This window comes from Vipera ursinii, assembly GCF_947247035.1.
Source record: "Vipera ursinii genome assembly, chromosome: 6".
NCBI lineage: Eukaryota > Metazoa > Chordata > Lepidosauria > Squamata > Viperidae > Vipera > Vipera ursinii.
Window position 1 is genome coordinate 15,823,187 of NC_139515.1, and position 24,780 is coordinate 15,847,966.

At 37.9% G+C, this 24,780-nt stretch overlaps 1 protein-coding gene across 1 annotated transcript in view; it reads left to right on the plus strand.

The window, feature by feature from the left end:
• Nucleotides 1-24,323, plus strand: part of TAFA5 (TAFA chemokine like family member 5) — a 308,510-nt gene extending 284,187 nt beyond the window's left edge. Inside the window, exon 4 of the mRNA XM_083366449.1 lies at nt 23,634-24,323. Coding sequence (XP_083222575.1) covers nt 23,634-23,684 — 51 coding nt within the window. The 3' untranslated portion in view covers nt 23,685-24,323. The remainder of the gene's footprint in view (nt 1-23,633) is intronic.
• The last annotated feature ends 457 nt before the right edge of the window (nt 24,324-24,780 follow it).

Genomic DNA, 24,780 nt, shown 5'->3' on the forward strand with positions numbered 1-24,780 from the left:
CAGAGGGCAGGCGTGCCCACAGAGAATGCTCTTCCCCTAGGAATAACCCGCCGGTATTCCTTAACCGGCGGTATCCTGAGAAGGCCCTCCCTGTGGGAGCGCACGGGACAAAGGGAGCTTGATGCCGGCAGCAGGTGTTCCCTCAGGTAGACCGGACCCAAGCCATTAAGGGCTTTATAGGTCATCACCAGCACCTGAAGCCGGTCCCATTAAATACCATGATTTCTTACAATTACTTGGGTGCTGATATGGCTCGCTGTATGTATCTAGATTGCCCTATGTGTGGAATAGCTACTCATTATATATTTAATGAGATGAAGGGACATTGCTCCCTCAGATTTAGGAAGTAATCATAATCATTTGAGTATTCATTTTCATAAATTTGCACAATTTCAGACAATATTTTTAATTATATAACTTTGGAGAAATTATATAAGTTTTCAAATAATAACTTTGTGTTAGTGAACAAAAGTTAGTGAAACAAAAATTTCTTATGTAGTGTTCTGTTTACCAGGGATGCTATCTCCTGCTCAAAATACAAAACTTACAATGTAGCTACAACAACTCAACAAAATGACTGAATTCATCAATTCAGTCTTAAAAGAAATAATCATCCCTCAGTGGTGTTTAAAGTGTTCAACCTAGTCTGGTCACAGTTTAATTATACAAATGGGCTAGATTCAACTGCTGATGCTCAAACTCATTTCTATGGAAGTAGCAAAAACTTTTGAAAATAGTACGGTAGCTTGATAAAAATGTAAGTTCATGAGATCTTAAGGACAATGAAGTAAATTCTATATATTTCAAAGATGTGTATTACATTCAAGAAACATTTATCCAGGTATTTGGTTTTTTTTTCAGTTCTTTCATAAAATAATAGAGTTGGTAGGGACCTTGGCAGTCTTCCAGTCCAATGTTCTGCTGAATGCAAGGATCTTGCACCATCCTGGATAAATGTCTGTCCTTTATTTTCTTGTCTACTTCCACTGATGGAGAAGGCAAGCTGTTTAATTGCTTAATGGCTTGGAGTCAGAAAATTCATCCATATTTCAAATTTGAATCTCCCACTGTAAAGTTCCTTATGTTATATAGTATATAGCTTATAATTTTTTCATTCCAACTAAGAGAGTTTCCTCTTTTTTAAACCATCTATTTTATAATATTCTGAATTCTGCCAGAATTCATTATTAATTTGAAGTATAGTGTTTTAATTATTATCATTCTGTCCGGATGCATTCATCAAAAGAGTTTCCCAAACTGTGATAACTTAGGATGTTTTAATATTAAATTCTTTATCCTTGTTAAACTACCTTTCACAATAGTAGTAACTGTGAGAGGGATCTCGAAGTCCTAGTGGACAATCACTTAAATATGAGCCAGCAATGTGCTGCAGCTGCCAAAAAAGCCAACACAGTGCTAGGCTGCATTAACAGAGGGATAGAATCAAGATCACGTGAAGTATTAATACCACTTTACAATGCCTTGGTAAGGCCACACCTGGAATACTGCATCCAGTTTTGGCCACCACGATGTAAAAAAGATGTTAAGACTCTGGAAACAGTACAGAGAAGAGCAACAATGATCAGGGGACTGGAAGCTAAAACATGTAAGGAACAGCTTCTGGAATTGGGTATGTCTAGTTTAATGAAGAGAAGGACTAGGGGTGACATGATAGCAGTGTTCCAATATCTCAGGGGCTGCCACAAAGAAGAGGGAGTCAAGCTATTCTCCAAAGCACCTGAAAGCAGGACAAGAAGCAACGGATGGAAGCTAGTCAAGGAGAGAAGCAACCTAGAACTAAGGAGAAATTTCCTGACTGTTAGAACAATTAACCAGTGAAGCAACCTGCCTCCAAAGCTGTGAATGCTCCAACACTGGAAGTTTTTAAGAAGAGACTGGACACCATTTGTCTGAAATGGTATAGGGTTTCCTGCCTGAGCAGGGGGTTGGACTAGATGACCTCCAAGATCCCTTCCAACTTTACTATTATGATTATGATTATTACATCTTGACTATTAAGAAACTGTACAAGAAAAAGAAACCTTAACCATCACAGACATTTCTAATGCTTCTATTCTTGATCAAACTGAAGCCAAGTTCAGAGCTATTTTGAATTCATGGTTCTGCATTACACTACAAAGATAACATCAGTATTGTTCACATTGCAAAGTTATTTCTAGATAAGCCAATGACTAATTCTTAGTGCAAGAATATGATATATTATAGATTTGAAAACATTAACAAATGGATTATACCTGACTTCTAAAAGTATGTGGACATTGATTTCAGAGTGATTTATATTGCTATTTAATTTAGTGGGTTATGTTAAGTCATTTTCCATGAATAGAGATGAGTGGAAGTTGATTTTCCTGTTTTATTTCAACTGGAAAAGACATTTTAAAATGTTTATCTGCAAATATCTTACAGAGTTAGATGAGTTATGCAACTTAAAAATGTTTTCAGGTTTAGGAAAATGAGATGAGATAACAACAAGGAGAAGAGAGAATGAAAAAATTACAATTCCATCTACCTCTTTTGGAGACAACCCCAATAATTAGAGTATGGGCTAAAGGGAAATCTATGCATAATATCTGTATCAAAATGAGAAAATGGTCATGAATTCCAAGGAAAAATAAAAAGGTTTGAGACATAAATTTTGGAATATACGTTTACCCATGATTGTTAAGAAAATGTTTATTTCATTTTATTGATACTAATAATTAATATTTGATGAGCTGAATTTGCAACTATAGATTTTTTAGATTTATGAAAGAGAGCCTTATAAAATTATACAATTTGCTTTCACATGTATTCATAAGATTTAATTGTTAGGGCAATTACTATCTGTAAAATAATTTATCATGCAGTATTGATATAATGAACAAACATTTACCTGATAATACAAAAACATATATTTAAGATAATTTATTTCATAGTAACATTTTACCACAGATTCAATTCCTTAAAGTATTTATAAGTAATTATTAATAAAAAAGCAAAACAAAATCATCAAAATTTAAACAGCAATGTTCTTAAAATGTGATAAATATAGCCAGAATATTTTTGTTGTTAAAGTAGCTGCTATAACAAAATAAGCTACAGTAATATATGATTTCTTGCAATCTTTAGATGTTCACTAAAATACACCATTTTAGATATACAGTAATTATGCCTGCTATAAGGCTAATTATGTCTAAAGATGGTCTCTAATTCTATATAACTTAATCAAAGAGGAAGAAGTTTATATTTGTAAGCAGGTACTGTACGTTTCCTTCAGGATTTAGAACAGTGATGATAAATCTTTTAGGCATGTCAAAAATTTGGAAACTGCTTCACTTGAATCTGCTTCTATCTCTCTCTGTCTCTGTCTGTCTGTCTGTCTGTCTCTCTCTCTCTCTCTCTCTCTCTCACACACACACACACACACACAAAGAGAAACAATTTTATATATTATTTATTTAGAAAAATACAGACCAATCATGTCTAATGCTATATATTATATAAAGAAATGTCAAATAATTACAAAAATGAAATACGAGTAAAACAAGCTCATTTTTGGAGGCTCTTGAGACCATGAGATCATGGCCCTCTTCCATGACTTCAGGTGCAAAAAGCACACTCCATGCTCACATAGTCTTCACAGCCTCCAAAAATTGCACAAGAGGACATGCTTTTGTTGTCATGTGCTGGTGAATGTTGGTGTGTTATCCTAAACATTGCAGCGTGTCACCTTTGACATGTGTCATAGGTTTACCAGCACTGATTTAGGATCTTTGAGGACAAAATTAGAAACCCTATAGTTCCATGGTGGCGAACCTATGGCACACGTACCACAGGTGGCACACAGAGCCCTTTCTGTGGGCACGTGCACCGTCGCCCCAGTCCAAGGCCTTAAGTCCCGTCCAGGAGCAACCTGCATCAAAATCTCCCTGGGCAAGTGGCTTTTTAAGCTGGGTTTTATAAAACCTTTTCACTTTAGGCCTCTGCCCCATGTGTAAAAAAAGTTCAATCAATCAATCAATTTCAACTTCTTGCAGGAAAATAAAGATCTTGCAAAGTTGGAATTGATTGAACTTTATTTTTAGTCCCACATAGCAGCAGAGGAAGTGATGCATCAGAGCTGGAAAGAAGGTGCCGCATGGGGGTGGGGGGAGCGGTGGGGACAGGGCGCTCCATGCAAGGGGTGCAGTGTGGCCTGTACATGGGATAGAGAAGCAATGCGGTGGCGCTAGCATGGTGGTAGACCATTACTTCCCTCCCCTTGCCAGACACCTACTGAAGCCACGCAGGGTAAGGTTGCTGGGCCCGCCCCTGCCCAGATGTTCCTTATCTTCACCCAGCTTGTTCCGTGGCCTCATGGCAGTGGCATTGGGTGCGACGCACGAGGCGGCAAACAGCCACCACGCACCAAAACTGGCCGCTTGCCACCTCGCGCATTGCACCCAATGCCACTGCCATAAGGATCCTGGATCCCCCCTCCCCTCCTCCACCTGCTGCTGGAGGGCTGGCCAGGTATTCGCAGCGGGCGGCAGAACCTCAGGGTGCGCTGGTGGAGGGGCCGGCAGGCTGTGGCTGCTGACAGAGACAGTTGGCCCCCATGCATTTGCTGTTTGCAGGGAATGATGGTGTCAGGCAGCAGCCTCCCTGGTCCCTGCCTTGCCTTGCCTTGCCCTGCAGCAGTGGCACCCCTGCCTTGCCCCTTGCCTGGTCTCGCCTCACCCTGCAGGATGAACCTCCTGCCTCCGTCCCACCCACCAGAAACCCCTGGATCTTCCTCAACCCTACCCAGTCCCCACAGGCGTCCCTCCCCATGAGCAACATCAAGGTGGCCATGCCCACCCCAGCCACGCCCACCTAGTCTGCACTGACCACTGCAGCACCCAGCGATAAATAAGTGGGGTTTGAGTTTCAGTTTGGGCACTTGGTCTCTAAAAGGTTCGCCATCACTGCTATAGTTCATTCCCAGAAACTTAGATCAGAAAACATTTCTTTACTTAAGGATATTATTAGACTTAAATGAAGTTTCTGTTCTTGCTTCAAGGAATCTCCTCCATATATAATTCAAGGGCGAGCCTGGAAACTGAAATGGAAGTTGTCAAAATGGAGTGCTTAAACCTGGCTGACTGTATCAACATTCCATAACAGTGTTCATTACAAGTATATTAATTATCACAATTATTAGAATATCAGAATAATCCATTTAAGTAAATGCAATAATCTTCACTCCCAAACAACTCATTCTTCCAGAATAATAACAGTATAATGACAGTATTAAATATCAAGTAACAGTTCATTTATCCAAACTACTAGCAAGCAAGCTGTAATTAGTACAATTAAAGTACTAGTATAAGAACTATCATCAATCTCATCACATATAAAACTGTAACTTTTAGAAACATCATGTCACTAGCCCAATATTCACCAACCAGCTTCTTTGTACCACCTCTTCCTTGCTTCAAAATCAACCCAATTATGTCCCCTACTTGTGCAAAATAATCCTGGGTTTTCTAGGAATCGATGTACTTCTGTTCCATTTCAAGAGCTCTTTTTTTATTTTTCCAGCCACCAGCTAGCTAAAATTCAATTGAATGTAAACTGTTATTTTTCACAAGCACTGATCCCGTAGCTGTGCATTTAATGTATTTCTAAGAATTATATGTTACCTCTGTTAAATTCCACCTTCAGTTTGTTTCTCAAACTGTCCCGTGAAATTTGTTTTTGTTTTGAGTATATATTAGTGATCCATCTATTTTGTGACATCTGCAAATTTGGTAAATATAATCACTATTTGTGAAAATGCTTAACAAATTTGCAGATGTCACAAAATTGGATGGGATCACTAATATCCACAAAAACAAAATTCCACAGGATAGTTTTATCCCTTTATCATTCTATTCTTAATCTGATTCATTAATAAAACTTTTGAAAAATAAAGGGCCCAATTTTCTTCCTGGGGATATCCCCATTCAGTCTTTCTCTCTTGATTTTTTAAAATTTATTTAGTCTTTGAGTATAATTTTTTAGCCAGTTAGTATCCAGTAAGTGGTCATGTCAACTTGTCGACATTTCTTCTCATCAGAAAGAACATTTGATTTATAGGATTGGCAGTCTGTTTATCTGTCTTTCTGTCTGTGTGTGCAATAAAATATAAATTAATGACTAGTTTTAAGAAAACTGATGCTTATCCAATATACAACACAATGAGCCAGGGTGGTACAGTGGTTTGAATGCAGTATTGCAGGCTGACATTGTAAACCACTCAAAGAGTGCTGTAAAGCACTATGAATCTAAGTATATAAATCTAAGTGCTACTTGCTATCAGATCAGTAATTTCATGACTGGAAGCAGCTATTTTGAACTCTGATGGCTCAATGGCTAGAATGCAGTATTGCAAGCAAATATTCGGGGTCCCTGGTAATGAAACAAATGGACAGAGAGATATGTCTGGCTTGTGATTGGAGGTATCTCTGGAAGTGTTGGAGGATGGGTCTACCACTACAGATATTTTCTTGTTTTTGAAACAAATTTAAAAATCAGGAAAAAAGTTTTATTTATTTTTCTTTTGCTGCCAAATGAGACTTACTCATTTGTGGTTAGAATGGAGTATTGCAGGCAAACTCTGCCCACAGCCTGGAGTTCGATCCTTATGGGCCTCAAGGATGACTCTACGTTCCATCCTTCCAAAGTTGGTAAAATGATAACCCAGATTGTTGGGGGCAATATGTAAAATAATGGTTCTGCATTGTAAACTGTCAAGAGACTGCTGTGAAGCACTATGGGGCAGTAAAGATAAAGGAGTCCCTGCATGTTTTACTTCACTAGTTGTAGCTGACTTTAGGGAGTGGTGCTCATCTCCTTTTTTAGGCCATTGAGCCAGTGCTGTCTGAAGATCTTTCCATAGTCATGTGGCCAGCATGACATCATACCGCAACATGGAGCATGCAGCAAAACATGGACCACTGTTACCTTCCCACCAAAGTGGGACTTGTTTATCTACTATTTATCTACTTTTTATGTTTTTGAACTGCTGGTATATAAACCTAAATACTATTGCTATTGCTACCTACTTTGCAGCTGAGCGGATATAAACTGTTTCTAAGAAGCCATTCTTTCATAGGACTTCCTTTGGTTATATTACTTGAAAGCAATAGGACAGAATAGAAAAATCTTTGCTTTTCTATAATTAAAATTGACAAACAATTTGTAAAAGAAGAAAGGCCCTTCATTCAAGCTTAACTTCTAGAGTTTGTATTCAAATAAAACATAAAAGAGAAACTGCTAAGTTGCAGTGCAGCAAAATTCTAATGCATTTGCTTAGGCAGGCTGGAATTGATTGAAGTTGAACAAGTTGAACAATTAGCCTACAGCTTCCATGTGAAATAGTAAAATCTTTGTTCCCAAACTCTTCAAACAACTGCCAGGACTGCTTAATAATTGAAATTAATACCTGCCAAAGGCATAAGCACGTTTTTCCCCCTTTGCTTTATCTTTTGCACACAGTCCCAAAAATGTTTTCCCCAAAAGATAAATAGTACTACTGTCTTTAAGCAATTATGTACTCATGTGTATCAATAAGTAACAAGGAAATAATAAGTTGTCAACTTAATAGGAACCTTCAGCCCTGGGTTTTACAAACTATAGCTCTAAATCACAGAATTTTACACAACCAAAGTTTTATGCTTCAGATATTCTAATGTAGAATTAAGTTGCTATGATCACTGTCTTTAATTTTCTCTGCAACGTTTTAATTCACTCTTTCTTCCAGAACAAAAAAAAAAATAGTCAATGACCTCTTGTAAGAGTATGCATATAAATGGATTGTTTATATGCATATAAATGGATTGTTGCATGCATCACTTTTTTGTTGTCAGATACAAAATTTAGATGAAACAAGGGCTTCTATAATGTTGTTTTCTGAAATCAAAGTATATTTAGCCAACCATAGTATTAAAATTGGAACCTTATTCTTTTAAGAATACAGACACAAATTGTAAAAAAGTCTTTTTTTAAAAAACCAATGGTAAAATTATTTCAGGAAGCCCCCCCCCTCAGATTAAAATATTCTTTAGTCTTAATATTAAAAAGAGGCAGAATATTATATTTACCCAAAGGAGAAATGGAGGAAAAAGTCTTAAGAAAGGCAGAAAGCAGCCCCTGACATAGGAAAACTAAGAAACCTGAAGAGGCTGGCCTTTAGGATTGCAGATTTTATATCCATTCAGAAAGACTGGACCAAATCTATTCATAAGCAAGGTAAAGGTAAAGGTTCCCCCGCATATGCGTGCTTAGTCGTTTCCGACTCTAGGGGCCGGTGCTCATCTCCATTTCAAAGCCGAAGAGCCAGCGCTTGTCCGAGGACGTCTCCGTGGTCATGTGGCCGGCATGACTAGAAGCCAAAGGCGCACGGAATGCTGTTACCTTCCCACCGTAGTGGTCCCTATTTTTCTACTTGCATTTTTACGTGCTTTCGAACTTCTAGGTCGGCAGAAGCTGGGACGAGTAACAGGCACTCACTCTGTTACACGGCACTCGGGATTCGACCTGCCAAACTGCCAGCCTTCTGATCGACAAGCTCAGCGTCCTAACCCACTGAGCCACCATGTCCCTTATTCATAAGCAAAGAAACTCCAAATAAGCAACACAATTAGGCAAGCTTACAAGATTAGCTCAGACAAACACCTAGGATTTGCATTTCCCCCTTTTGCCTGAAGAGCCAGCTATGACCCCTACATGACCCCATAGGACTGACAACAGCCACTAAAATATTAAAAGACACATTTTTATACAGGTCAAAGTACATTTCACAACAGGTATCTCAAACACAAAACCCCAAAGAATGTATAGAAACCTACTTTCAACTCCATTTTGTCAGCTGTCCCAGAACTGCATGCTGTTTGTTGTTGGTTCTGCTCCTTAATAAACAGACCCGCTTTCCTAAGCAGCCTCCATTTTATTCCTCCATTTTATTCCTTTTATATATCTGAATCGGCCCAGACACCTGGTGAATTGTCCTTGGTTCTCACGGTATGCCTTCTTTATCTTTGTAGCTGCATTTCATTTCCTCCTGCTACCCCCAGTTTCGTTGGCAAGCTGAGAAGCAATAATTGTTGCACCAGCAAAAGGTGCTTCAAGCTTGACAGTGAATCACACAGTTGTTAAGGCAATCCAGATTCCCCCATTGACCTTCCTTGTTGGAAGCCAACCAGGAAGGTCACAAAAGGTGATCATATGACCCCAGAATCCCACAACTATCATAACTACATGCCAGGTGCATGTGCCCAAACTTTTATGACTGAGGGGATGCTGTGGCAATCGTAAGTCCAAGGACTGGTCATAAGTTATTTTTTTAGAGCTGTTGGAACTTTGGTCACTGAACCAACCAGGTTGTAAGTCAAGGACTACCTATAATTTGCATTATAAAGCCAGCTTTGTGTATTGCCTCCCTAGTTGTTCTGTGTTCTTCTTCTTTTCACTTATTTTGTGCTGACAAGTATTCTCTGAAATACATTTTAGGGAAGAAGATCAGTGTTCATATTTTATCCCTGACATTTCCAGCCCATCACAGACTACTTATAAGATATTTGAAGACTCTTTAGAGATCTTAACTCTCGACTGAATATTTTTGGTAGGATAGGTAATATACGTTCTTCTTCATATAGCACTCGATTTCTGGAATGTGCTGCAATCACTTTATTTATTTACACTGCAATCCTATACACGTTATGGCTGCGCACACTTTGAAAATGATTAAGAAATACTCCATGTTTCTGCTGCTCATTAAACCAGCCCAATTTGTTATGCTTCTGCACCAGCTTGAAAAATATATGTTGTTTTGGAGAATCCACTTACTAAATTAATGTGACTCTTAAAAGCCCTTATACCTTTTTTTTCTTCAAGCTCATGTGGAGACTTAAAAATATTGTGTTACTATATAATATAGAGATACTGAGCTTGTATGAGATCCAAAGCACTTCTTCCAAATTATTTTCATACATGAAAGATATGAGGATATGAAAAGATGTAATGTGTTACTCAGATGAGTGGAATAGACTTTCAGGAAACAGCACATAATTCTACAACTTTATTCAACCCTTCTTCCCGTTAGTACTACAGAAATGAATAACATAACATAACTGAATGTTCTGGCAACCTTCTTGTAAAGCGGCTTTTACCAAATGTTTTCCCACAAAAGGTTTGTCTTAGCAAAAACATTTTCCTCTTCCACATTTTGTTTGGTCAGTTGCTTTTCCCATGATCTGTCCTTATTTTTGATTTCCTTAGAGCTATTCCTCCCTGACTTTGTCCTTAAGATGACACTACTATTGGAGGAATAGAAAGCATTGCTTCTCTAGTTAATTTAAAAGGTCCTCCCTCATACACATGTGCATGTCCAAACACACAGAGAGACATAAATTAAATATAGTGATATCGATAAATGAGAATAGAATTATTTTTTTTCCCTTCAGTACTCATTCCAGGAGTTTAGTTTTTTATTATTATTATTATTTCTTCTTAACATTGTTACATCTGGATTTATCAAAACAAAACTTCAGCCTGAGAAATGCTGTAAAGGAAGGAAAAGCATTTGGTGACAAGCATTCGGTGTCATAGAATACTCGTGCTTAATAGATTGCATAGTGCAATTTGATGGAAAAAGGGGACATTTGCAGAATATATATTAAAGTAGATGAACTGTAATCCATTTGGTAATCCTTTCAGAGATATTTCTGCTTGTGGAAAGCTTGCAGGTAGAAAGTCAGTGAATTTGGAAGTCCAAGACCAGCAGGTAGGTAAGTGCCTGCTGTCAGGTGGGGAGGGTGTGATGGGTATGTCTAGCCCAGGGGTAGGCAGCCTTGGCTCTTTTATGACTCGTGGACTTCAACTCCCAGAATTCCTGAGCCAGCCATGCTGGTTCAGGAATTCTGGGAGTTGAGGTCCATGAGTCATAAAAGAGCCAAGGTTGCCTACCCCTGGGCTAGCCTAACAAAGAGAAGAATTAGGGGTGACATGATAGTTGCCTGAGGTGGGGGTTGACTTATTTTCCAAAGCTCCTTAAGGCAGGACAAGAAATAATGGGTGGAAGATCATTAAAGAGGGTTCCAACCTGGAACCAAGGAGAAACTTCCTGACAGTGAAAGCAATTGACCAATGGAATAGCTTGTCTCCCAGAGTTCTGGGTGCTTTATCACTGAAAGTTTTCAAGAAAGGATTTTGATTCTAGGCAAAAAGACAAATTGGAAACCATTTGTCAGGGGTGATATAAGATCTCCTTCCACGCGAAGGTGGTTGGACTAGAACAGCAGTCTCCAACGTTTCTGGCTTTGCAGACCAGCAGCAGGGGGATGGGATGGTTCTGTGATAGTGGCAGGTGCACATGCTTACGTGCACAGCTCCATTTGCATAAGCAATGGGCACACACACACACACACACACACATTTGAACAAATTAAGCTTTGCAGACTCGCACATGCATCTGCCAGTCGTATGAGTGGAGCTGTGTATATGTGTTCACCCACTACTTGCGCAGCCCGGTTTTGAACGAGCTTCAGCCTGGTACCCAGCCATGGCCTGGGGGGCTAGGGGCCCTTGGACTAGACGACCTCCAAGCCCTGAGTTCACAACTAAAAAAAATAAGAGGTTAGAAACAGGATATTTATTAAAAATGTCATTACTTACTGATTAGAAGTCAGGAAAAAAAGTGAATCAATTCTGCAAAACACATCTTCTTTATATTAGCATTATAATGATGTACATCCCTTCTCCGGAGAAGTTTAATTTACGAAACCTGGAAATATTTTACTTTATATTTACAATAGCCCTATGATGTAGATTTGACTGAGTTTAGTGATTTGCCCAAGATTAACTCATCTGCTTAGTGACTAGAAAGGTTTTTGTATAACCCAGAGGAATATCACTGATATAACTTCTGCATGTGTGAAAGAGAATTCTTTACGATCTATAAAACACTGGATTTTAAAATGCATCAGTACATTTTTCTCATGGTGATGCCCCTTCTTAGTTGTTGCTTGCATCATTTTATTGGTGTCTGCCAATGGTAGATGTGTTTTAACACGCAAAGTAGCAATTGTAGCCTCAGGGTATTGATCCACAATAAAAGTGTGAAGGCACATTTGACACTCTTTGTAAAGAGGGTCATAGCAGTTCCTTTTGATTGCAGGAGATGTGATGTGCTTTGGGTTTTCTCTCTTCATCAAAGGATTGCTTCAGTAGTAAATGTCAAGGACCTTTCTTCCATTGGAGATTTAATTTGTATTACTTGCGAAGATATAGAAAGTGAACAGGGTGACATTAAAATGCCCACACTGTTACTAGGATGCTGATATAAGTAAAGTGTACAAGACGATGTCTTGTTCTCAGAGGAGCAGTGTTGAATATCTGATCCTATGAAGAAGCCAAGGCACTGTTTTTGAGAAAGAAAGCCTGTTTTTTAAGGATTCATTTTTTAAAAAAACACACACATATAAATCAGATTTTAGTATGTACAATAAAATACCTCTGATTCATTTTTTTCATCTATTTCATTGCTCCTAAATTTTGCCTCCATGGTATCTATCTCACAGAAATGAGGAAATACCAGTAGTTTCTCCTAGGACAAATAAATCAGAAACGTCAATTCCGGCAACAGAAGGCAGTTCACATATATGAGTGCCAAACTATATAGGGGTTGTAGAAATAACAATCAAACCCTTGAATTGCTTTAGGAAATAATTGAGGCCAGTGGTGGCCTTCAAGGATGTGTGTAATATGATCATGGAGATAAGAGCTATACAATAATCAGACTACTGCCCTGTGGACCAATTGAAGGTTCACAGTAGTCTTCAAGTACAGCTCCATGAAGGGATAATTTATCGTTATGAAAATGTCTCATCTAATTAGGGTAACAACTGATGCACCAGGATGTGACAGAACCACTGACTAAAAGGGAGGAGGTCCTGATAAGGTGAATAAAAAGATATTCCAGCTTAGAATCTGTTTGGGGGAGAAAACATTTGAGATCAAGCCCTTAGGTTTATATTTGCTTTTTTTCCCCCAAGGAAAGGACAGTCTAGCAAGATTCTTACAAACTGGTGACAAACAATAAACTTTGACCCTTTCTCAGAAATGTTATTTGTATCCAATACAGTCAGAAATTGGAAAAGGCCCCCTTAACTATATCTTTTACCTGTTTATGTAGCTCAAGAAGATCCCCAATTTTTTTCAAGACCTTTTGAGGATGATGCCATCCCTTCAAGAGACATCCCCCAGAGCTATACACCTCCTCAATAAACAAACAGCAGTTCCATATTGCTGTGAGTCAACTTCAGTCTGTTTTGTCCCATTTCTATCTTAAGGGCCTCCAGACAATGGGGCAACACATTCCCAGGACCTCCTGCTTGGCCAGGGGTGACAATATAAAGTTGGTTATCATTAGCATAATAATAATTTCATACCTCCCATAATCTTAGGCAAAAAAACCCCAGGAACTGTCATTTCATTTCCAAGATGTACTAAAAATCTTGCTCCATGCTGAGAAATGGGCTTAGATGCTAGTCCTTGAAATTATCTTAGTTATCTATGGCTAAAGTTAACTTTCATCCCAATGGTCTGGAGCTATTCATTCTTAGAAACCTTTTAAAAGATGTTTGCACCCTGCACTCCCTAGGACTCTTCATGGAGAAGCTCTACCTGTTAGGCTTTGAAAGCATTAGATGTATTTTTAATAAGCATATGGGTAATTGATTTTCAGATCTGATTTGCGGCCTCACAGTATGTGAAATTTTTTCACATGGATGTGCCAGCTTCCTGTTTCTGCATCATCATAATTCTAAAATTTTCACCGGGTCTTAACTTTGGAGCATATGGCTGGATGTATTGCCTTCTGCAGTCGTTTGGGGGGTATTCTAAAAACAACTCACTAGAGCAGTGCATACAATTATGCAGGGATTGCTCCTAAGTCATATGCTGTTCTGTTGTTCTCTGTTAAGATATTTAAATTTTAATAACTGGAGCAGTGAAGGATTGAATGGATAAGAACCCACAGTTCTTGGTTTAAGAGAGCCACTGCATCTAACGCTGTAATTGGTTGCTGTGAGAGTAAAGGGGGATTTCCCTTTTTACCTCTCTTTTTTCCCCTCTGTGTGCCGTGTGTGCTCTCTGTGATTTACCTCCTGATTTTCTGGCTGTGTTGATTTACCTGACGATGCTCCTGTTTGCCTATCTTATTTATTGTGTGTGTGTGTGTGTGTATATACTGTATATATATATGTAGATCTAGAGTCTCGGGTTTCTTCCCGCGTTCCTTTCATCTTCAGAAAGTTGTGGCGACGTTTCGACGAAATCCCATCCGTCATCATCAGGCCGGAGTGTTCCTCCTGCTGCTTCCAGGAGCAATGCGTGGTCTGGCTGTTCCTTTCTTTCCAACTGCCGGTGGGGCTGTGTTCTGACTGGGTGGGGGCGTGGCTGCTTTCTGATTGGGTGGGGGGGTGTCCTCCGGCTGGGTGGAGGCGTGGTTGTCTTCTGATTGAGTGGAGGCGTGGCTGTCTTCTGATTGGGTGGATGTGTGGTTGTCTTCTGATTGGTTGGAGGCGTGGCTGTCTTCTGATTGGGTGGGGTGTGTTCTGAATGGGTGGGGTTTTTTGTTGTGTTGTAATATCCTGAGTGTTGTGATTTGGTGTCCTGAGGAGTGGGCTGTGTAGTGGCCTCCAGAGCTTTGGTTTGGCTCCGAGTTCGAGGACCTGCTATGTATCTCTGGTATGGGTCAGTCAGGTTCGTATGGTTTGGTGGTTGGTATAGTTCTATAATATGCTAGTTCTATAATATGGTTTGGTGGTTTGGTGGTTTGGTGGTTGGTAAAACCATATTATAGAACTAGCAGAACACTGCTTATCAAACACATACTTCATACACAGAGGCCAGAGATACAAACAAATAGAAGGCGCACCAATGGGATCCCCTCTATCACCAGTTATCGCCAACCTTTTCATGGAAGAATTTGAAACTAACGCTCTGGAAAAGACTACAAACAAACCAAAACTGTGGCTCAGATATGTGGATGACACCTTTGTGATCTGGCCCCACGGAAGAAAGGAGCTAGAAAACTTCCTAACACACCTGAACAGCCTACATCCCAAAATAAAATTCACCATGGAGATTGAAACAAACAACCAGCTACCTTTCCTGGATGTACTTATATACAAAAAACAAAACGGCACCCTAGGACACACAGTTTACCGAAAGAAAACACACACCAACTGTTACCTCAATGCGCAATCACATCATCACCCAGCACAAATAAATTCAGTAGCCAAAACACTAATAACAAGAACCAGACGCCTTGCAGATGAAACACATATACAAACAGAACTACACACCCTGACAGACATATTGACAGCAAATAAGTTCCAAAAAAACAAAATCACCAATATGATTCGGCAGGGGACTCCGAAACAGAAAAACATCCAAGAAGAAGAACAGAACAACGGACGAGCCATCTTGCCCTACATAAAAGGAACAACCGACAAAATCAGTAAAGTACTACGCAAACATAACATCAAAACCGCATTTAACACTGACAGAAAGATATCAACCATCCTGAGAAATCCCAAAGACAAAATAGAACTGGAAAACCAGGGCATATACCAAATCCCATGCGCCTCCTGTCCAGCAACATACATCGGACAGACTAACAGAAGAATAGAGGTACGTGTAGAAGAACATAAGAACTCAGTACAGAAGAAAGATCACACATCTTCACTAGTACAACACATAAACACTACGGGACACAACATCAATTTTGAAGGTACAAAACCAATCGCCAAAATAGAACATCTCAATAGCAGAATAATCAGAGAAGCCATTGAAATAGAAAAACACCCAGACAGTATGAACAAGCGAGATGACACCTCCCACCTACATGCCATTTGGAAACCAGCATTGATAGAGAAACGAATTTCAGCAAACAAGGATTTAAAAAACCAACAAACAACCCCAAATGCCACCAGCCCCAGCAAGACTCATCCACACCCAGAACAAAAACTCTCCCACACAGAAGACAGAACAAGTCAAGCAAAAGTGCCATCACCCAAGCAGAAGAACGCACACACGAACCTGACTGACCCATACCAGAGATACATAGCAGGTCCTCGAACTCGGAGCCAAACCAAAGCTCTGGAGGCCACTACACAGCCCACTCCTCAGGACACCAAATCACAACACTCAGGATATTACAACACAACAAAAAACCCCACCCATTCAGAACACACCCCACCCAATCAGAAGACAGCCACGCCTCCAACCAATCAGAAGACAACCACACATCCACCCAATCAGAAGACAGCCACGCCTCCACTCAATCAGAAGACAACCACGCCTCCACCCAGCCGGAGGACACCCCCCCCACCCAATCAGAAAGCAGCCACGCCCCCACCCAGTCAGAACACAGCCCCACCGGCAGTTGGAAAGAAAGGAACAGCCAGACCACGCATTGCTCCTGGAAGCAGCAGGAGGAACACTCCGGCCTGATGATGACGGATGGGATTTTGTCGAAACGTTGCCACAACTTTCTGAAGATGAAAGGAACGCGGGAAGAAACCCGAGACTCTAGATCTACACATACAGACACCCGCGAGAATCTACGAAAACACACATATATATATATATATATATATATATATATATATATATATATACACATACAAACACCCGCGAAAACCTCAAAAAACATATGTATGTATGTATGTATGTATATGTGTATATATATATATATATATATATATATATATATATAGAGAGAGAGAGAGAGAGAGAGAGAGAGAGAGAGAGAGAGAGAGAGAGAGAGAGAACTGGTTCGTGTCAGCGTTTCTGACCCCATTTGGTTACCGGGTGCACAATTCCCTGACCCTTTATACAGGGAATCAAGGAGGACATGCATCTATTCCATTTCAAAGAATACAATGTTTATTTCTTGTTTTTTCTATCTGACCCGCAGTTTGACACAAATCTTTCCTTATTGCTCAACTTGATGCTTTTATTTATTCTATTTGATCCAGCTACATCTGAAGATTAGCGCTCATCTTGTGGATGATATCATTTTTGTTATTATTATGTGAATATTAGTACTGCTGTAGCTTTTACTCACATTGTATATTTTAAGAATATATAGTCTATGTAAAATTTTCTACTATAAAGACCATAATAAAGTTTTTTTGAATTTGTACAGTACCTATGTTCTGTTATGTCACTGACATAAATTAGTTCATTAAGTGGAAATTCTTAGGAACATAAATTATAGGGCACAATGCAAGATGTTGAAATACTTTTCAAAAGCTAAAACAGCATGGAATTATTTTTTTAAAAAATGCCTTTTTGTTTACAAAATAATTGCTGTTATACTATCCCATGTTACACTACTTATATTGACTGAACAAACCAGCTGTATTCTAAAATAGGTTTACAAAGCTGAAGCAACATCAGATTCTGGACTTGCATGATTTCTCCATTATCATTCCATTGATCTGTTCTCTGGTAACATTATAAGGTCAGATTTAGACAATACCTGAACCCAAATAAAGAATGGATTATGATGAGCTGGTTTCATATTCTGTGGTAAAGAATAACTACAACTTAGGAGTTGGACAGATCATTATAGATAATTTAAAATTTAACATAAAAGCTGCTTTCATGACAATGTTGAAGGTGAAAGTTCACCATTAATACAAAGATCCTCTCCACTGCCCAAAATCTAGAGAAACACATGATGGCAGCAAAGAGTTAAGATAAATTGGTAACATGTAATTTAAAATATGATTAAGCTGTACAATGCTGCAAATTACGATATTCAAATTGAGTAATTTGAATATAGAAATAAGAGGAGGCTGACTGTGTGTGTGTGATTTAATTTTTAATTAAAACCTGGTATTGATTCTTTACTTTTTGTTAAAATTGAGAAATATTTTTTTCTATATAATTAATATCTAGAAGCAGATATCTCAGTCATGGGACAATTTACAGTATAAGTGAAGGTAGTAGCTGAAATGGAAACAGTCTATTTCTGGACCAATGGTAGCAATCAATGGTAGCTTTTATAGCTATCCCCTTGGCTTCTAGAAAGTGGCCCAGCTTGCACAGTATTACATTTTACAGATTCACACTGTTCAGTTTTTCTTTCATGAGTTACTCATGAATACTCTTATTAACCATAGTTTCCTATTTTATTAAATAACAACTCATGACTGGGAAGTTCAAAAAAGCTGGATCTTAAAATCACAGAGTTGAGTTATTTTTAAGATCACGATTTCTTCCAAAGCTAGTAACTGTATTGTTGATTAGGAACAAAACAGCTAATTGATAATTACTGGTTTGTTAATTACTGGTTTGCTAATTACTGGTTTCATTGCAGCTGGGACAAAGCCAGAGTGTACATGGGAGCTATGTTCATCCAAACTTTGGCCTATTAAGTAAGTAGACCATTGAAGTGGACTACAAAACATTGATAATTCTAGAAGGATATACGGTATTCATGAAACAGATACCTCATTTCCATTAACAGCCCATTAAACCATAACTTATATATTTTCAAGATTGATCACGGGTGGTTTTAAAATATTTGTTATGAACATCAGTGCTATGTTACTATATGTGAAGAATTGTCTTTGAAGATCTGTTCATTCAGGGGGTGATTCAACAATTTTGGCATGGTTCCCAGATTCGTCAGAATTGGGCAGTGTATGAAATGTTTTTCTATTGAAAAATAAGAATGGCTGAATCACCACATTTTAGCTCTCACAGAATATTCTTGCATGGTCAAAAGGACACATGGTTTTTATTTATTACTTACGTTATAGTCATTGGCAAAGAGCCTATTTTCATTAATCATCAGGAAGCATTGCTCTTAAGCTTTTTTTCTTTAACCCAGCACCAATTTAACCAAAGTCTTATATTGCAAGACTCCATAATTTTAATCATAAGTTTGTTAAGCAAACCAACATTTTCCATCACAAAACATAAGCTACATTTTTTAATAACAGAAACTAACATTTAGGATGAATAATAAACTGTCAATAGGTATATACTGTGAATTATATGTAAAGAGATTTATACCCTCTGCTATTATAACTTTAAAATGTTATTGTCATCTGCTTTCTATCTGTACTTTTTACCAAAATCTGATTGAATAATAAAGGAACATTTAAATGTACATTTTTAAAAATCCCATGTATATCCCGCCCTTCTCCGAAGACTCAGGGCGGTTTACAATCTAAGCACAAATCAATGTGCTTAGCATTTAATTTGGGCTTTCAATTAAACTTAAAAAATGCTGTCTTTAAAATTAATGAAAAGTAGAAGACATATATTTCTAAAAGGAAAGCATTAATCAGTGCTTTTCAGACATCTGAGTTTTTATCCCATATCTTACTGACTATATGATTAGGCACCAAAGAAGCTCTGTCTCCTTTTGCTTATCAGAATTAACTTAAAATTAAGTTAATTTTAACTTAACAGAAATTTAGAATGCTGTCTTATTTTAAAGAGGTCAAAGTATGCCGTCTAACTCTATAGTTCTCATCTTTGGTGCTATTAAAAGAGATTACTGTCACACAAAGAATTCTAAAGCACGTCTCCTGCTACTTGTCCTTATAGACCCAGGATGTACAGAATCAAATGTTGGCTTGCAATATCTTTTTTCTCTCAACTAAAATCTCCATTCAGGACTCTTTTGTGACCTACTAACCTGACAACAATGTATGCCAGGGTCAGAGTAATGTTGACATAGCTATACAAAAGGACTTTACCTGAATGAGATGCAAAAAACCAGTGATCCCCATAGTCTTTCTCTCTCCCTTTCTCTCTCTCTCTCTCTCTGTCATTAAACAAGAAGTAGATGTAGATGGATGGACGTTAAAAGTTCATCCTAGGGTTCAGGATTCTTCACCATTTTTACTCTATGTGTAAACTGTGTTATTTACACATTGTTGTTGTTAGTTGCGAAGTCGTGTCTGACCCATCGCGACCCTATGGACAACGTTCCTCCAGGCCTTCCTGTCCTCTACCATCTTCTGGAGTCCATTTAAGCTCACGCCTACTGCTTCAGTGATTCCATCCAGCCACCTCATTCTCTGTCGTCCCCTTCTTCTATTGCCCTCAATCTTTCCCAGCATTAGGCTCTTCTCCAGTGAGTCCTTCCTTCTCATTAGGTGGCCAAAGTATTTGAGTTTCATCTTCAGGATCTGGTCTTCTAAAGAGCAGTCAGGGTTGTTCTCCTCTAGGACTGACCGGTTTGATCGCCTTGCAGTCCAAGGGACTCGCAGGTGTCTTCTCCAGCACCATAGTTCAAAATTTACACATAATTATATTCATATAATGCATCCAACTTTGTTTCTAGTGTTAGGTTTGTTTCCTTTTCCTTTTGAGTATCCAGGACAGCAAAGAGGTTGTTGGACATTTTGACCCCATGTCAAGTTTGGAAGTAAGCTTTGTTAGACAGGAAGCGCAACTAGAACAACCATGAAAGAGAATGGTCAATGTGTGAATGATTTTAGTGTGAAAGTGTTCAAGCAGTTTTGATGGAAAAAAGTCCTGGTACATTTCCATACCTTTGACGTAGATTGTCAATGCTGACACAAATTCCATAATGATGTTGGGTTTTTTTTTTTGGAGAGCGGGCATAAACCAGATTTTTAGATGAAACTGATTAGTTGCATTGAAGTAAATTTGTATAAAGCAAATTTCCTAACATAAAGGAAAGTTTGGCAGGGATCAGGAGAGGCTTCTGTTGGGGATATACATGCTTTTTGTTTCCATTATTATGCATGTGTTTACATGCTTATTTTCAATTCATGTTTCTTTTTAACCCTATTAATCTAAGACGATTAATTACTCACAAAACCTGCCTTTATTTTTAGTAAAATACCCAATATTTCAAAAAGTACAGTACATCCTTAATAAACCTAGTATTTTGCCTTGCTTTATTTTTGCAGTTGCATACTGACTTAGAATGACTGTTAAGATTTTTCTTTTTGACATTTGTATCACTGTGATAAAATATAAATTGTTTATAGAAAAAAAATTACTTGATAAAAAGTATTTGATTAACCTAAGTGAGATTTCTAAAACTCTCAATAATTAAAAGTCATTGTCACATTCAAATATGGGATTGTGAAATATATGTTGTTTTATCTATACTTTTATTAAGAAACAAATCATTCCATCTATTCTCAAATATAGATAACATAAACTGTATAGTTCAAATTATCCAATGTCAGTAGGTTATTCAGTAAACATTCATTTTAAAGTAATTTCCAGGTACCAAAACATACTTTATAATCACATGATAATTGATAAAAAGTATCCTAAGTGCCATTTTGCTTGTCAAACAGAAGTAGAACACTAAGGGAATTAACTAATTAAATTAGCTGTCAACTCTACGATGAACTTGGCTGCAACCATCTTTGTCATTCTAGGTTGCCACAAGAGGGGAAGGGGGGGAGGCGAAGTATTTTTGTAGTCTAAACATGAATATATCCTATGGGAAGCAAGGTCATTCCCACAGCATAGTGGAGAAGGAGGAGGTGTCCTGCCAGAAAGCCCACCAAGTAGTTCTATTGGAAAATGTGATTTATAGCAAAATAGAAGGGTAGGAACTATTACATTGAGTTACTGAACTTTTGGGGGGGATTTTAGTTTTGCTTTCACCTTTGACTGTGCCAACATCATTATCCAATAAACATGTTTCTGTCTCAGAGTTCTGATTTATTTGGTTCCATCACTTGAGTTTAGCATAATAAAATATACTATTATTATTATTATTATTATTATTATTATTATTATTATTATTATTATTATTATTATTATTATTATTATTATTAATCATCGCACAGTCAGCCAGATGTTCAAACTGGATTTGGCATTTTTGTCTACCTATCAAGTCCTTACCAAGGACCTGGGATAGGCAGATGTAGATGTTTGATGGTATTATAGATATCGTCGCAGGATGGAAGCAGTTCTTAGTAAGGCTGCCTTTTGCAATTGACTAATGGAGAATTTATCAGTGCCAATGGTGTTCAAGTGGTGCTCCAGTTGTTTTGGGCTTGCACCCAAGGCGCTTCTTCTTCTTCTTCTTCTTCTTCTTCTTCTTCTTCTTCTTCTTCTTCTTCTTCTTCTTCTTCTTCTTCTTCTTCTTCTTCTTCTTCTTCTTCTTCTTATTATTATTATTATTATTATTATTATTATTATTATTATTATTATTATTTCCAGTACCATTAATGTTTCAAAAACCAAACAAGTACAGAAGGATGTCTTCATATGTATTTGTCCTTATGTGTGAATGAATGCTTAACCAAAATTAGAGTATGGTATTTCTTTGGTGTTGTATGTGTGCATGTAAAGATGTTTGCTTTTGCAAGCTGGAAAATATCTCAGCCTGACTGCAAGCACTAATTTATATTAGAAGCAGTAAATATTACAGTTCGTTTTATCATTCGAATAAGCGGTTGGATTTTCCCCTGTATCGGGGACGTGTAAGACTACTGGGAAGAAGAAAAAAAGGAAGACATGGATCGCTGGGTAGATGGTCTATATTGACTTTGCTCTGTCTATGAACAAGGCCATCATATAGTCACTCTCTGTGATGTAGAAATCACTTTTTTTTCGTTTACTGTTTGGGAAAAATAAGTGAGACCATAGGGTATCTTGGGAAAACTGCAGGCCAAAGTAGTATGAGACTAGAAATGAGCAGAGGAGAAAGGTGCATGGCCCATTTTCTTTGGTCTGTGGTGCTTGAGCTGCAATATTCTGGTTTCAATAGACGAATTACAAGAAATTCAGGCCTCTGAAGGCAAACTTTCAATCTTATTTTGCCGATTGCTCTTCTGTTTTTAAATATTGATTTCCTTCCCCTTACTACCACATGTGACGGGGTAATTCTCAGTTGAGATTCGTGAATCTTTTCAACTGTCAACCTAAACATCTCACTTTAAAGGGGTGTTTAAGGGAGAACAGAGAAGGGAGCTCCACATCTTGTTATATTATATGAACAGAAAATAGAATTCCATCCCACAAATTCTAGCTGGATCATTCTCTTTTCTCCATGAGCATTTGTCAATACACAGGACAACAGAAAGGATAAACTAAATAAATAAGTGTGACATGAGGTTTAGCACAATAACAGCCTCAGAGAAGGTAGGGCACTTCAATTAATAATGGAGTGCAGAGTTCCTGATAGAGCAATACTTTAATAATGTTTAAAAGAGCTACAAGGAGCCCTGGGAGAAGTTTTACCGATAACTGCAATGGCATTTTTCCCAGCTCAGCCCAAGAGGCTCAGCTGCTCCAGTAGAATAAGTTCAGAAAAGAAATGGAAATTCCATTCTTTCAGAAGAATGAGCATTTTTGAAGAAGGTTTCAGTCAGCCTAATTGCTTGAAAAAAAGCATCCATGAATATTGAGAAAGGAAGCAGGCAAGTGTCTGCTCTAGAATCATTTGACAGTTCTATCAACCAGGGAGAACTTGTGCCTTTTGGTGCTGTGATAGAAATTTAGATTGTTTCAATAATTCACCTGTAGACTTAATTCAAATCACACACAATTAAAAGTAGTTTCTTCCACTGTACACTTGCGATGTTTCTCTTTTTTTCCAGCATGACAGTGGTGACAAAAACTCCTCTGAATATAATTGCACTTGGAGGTAAGCAAAAATAATTTTAAACAGTTGCAATTCACATTATATCTGAAAAGTAATGAACACACCTGTATTTGTAATTTTCACAAAGATTATAATCCAAGAGCTAAAGATGTTTCCTTATGTAAAAAAAATAAAAATAAAAACTTGTAGAAATGTTGATGTTCTGAATATTGAAAGGGAACATTTCTTGCAATAGAAAGAGTAAAAGGCAAGAAAGAAGTCACCTGGAAATCAGGCAGTAATTTTAGTAGAGCTTTGGACTTAAAATTGTAGGTTTTGAGATTTATTTTTTTTTAAAAAAAAGATATCAAGCCTGATGCCTATTTAAATCAAGGCCAGAAAATTAAGAGCAAATAGAAATGCCCTTATCCTTCAAACAAATAATGTTGTTTACATTCCTTTAATTTTTAATGGTACAAGTTACTAGATATTAATTTATTAATTTACTCATTTATGTATTCAATTTATGTAGCTACCCATCTCAAATACGTGGCTCGGTTAAACTTTTAAACTGTTTAACTGGCTCAGTTAAAACAAAAAGCAATAAACAAATGCAATACACAACAAAAGGGAAAAAACTGTTTAAAACAAATTAAAACAATTAAAACCATGACACATAAAATACAAGACAGTGTAGTCCTTTTATTACCAGTTCCACTTGGACAGTAGGCCTTCCCGGACAGTAGGATTAGGGCTAATCTAACTTCAGAGACAGTTGTTGTTTCAGAGGCCCTGTGCCATAGCATAAAAGACTCTCCTTATGCATCCTGTAGATGGCACAACAAATGGGCATGACCCATTTCCTGCTTCTTCTACTGTAGCAGTTTGAACAGGTAAATGTAACCAGGGATGGTCCCTCAAATAACCCAACCCCATGCCACATATGGAATTATTGCTCACTGCCAGAAATAATTGAACCCAGATGCAAACCCAAATCCCATAATTATTGCTCACTGCACCTTTAATTGAACCCAAATGCAAACTGGCAACTAATGCACCTCCAAAGCAGAGGTGTAACGTGCTGATCTAAAAGCACATGAAATTACCTGTACTGCTACATTTTGCACACAGTGCAGGCCCATATGAACCTTAGAGAGCTCTTC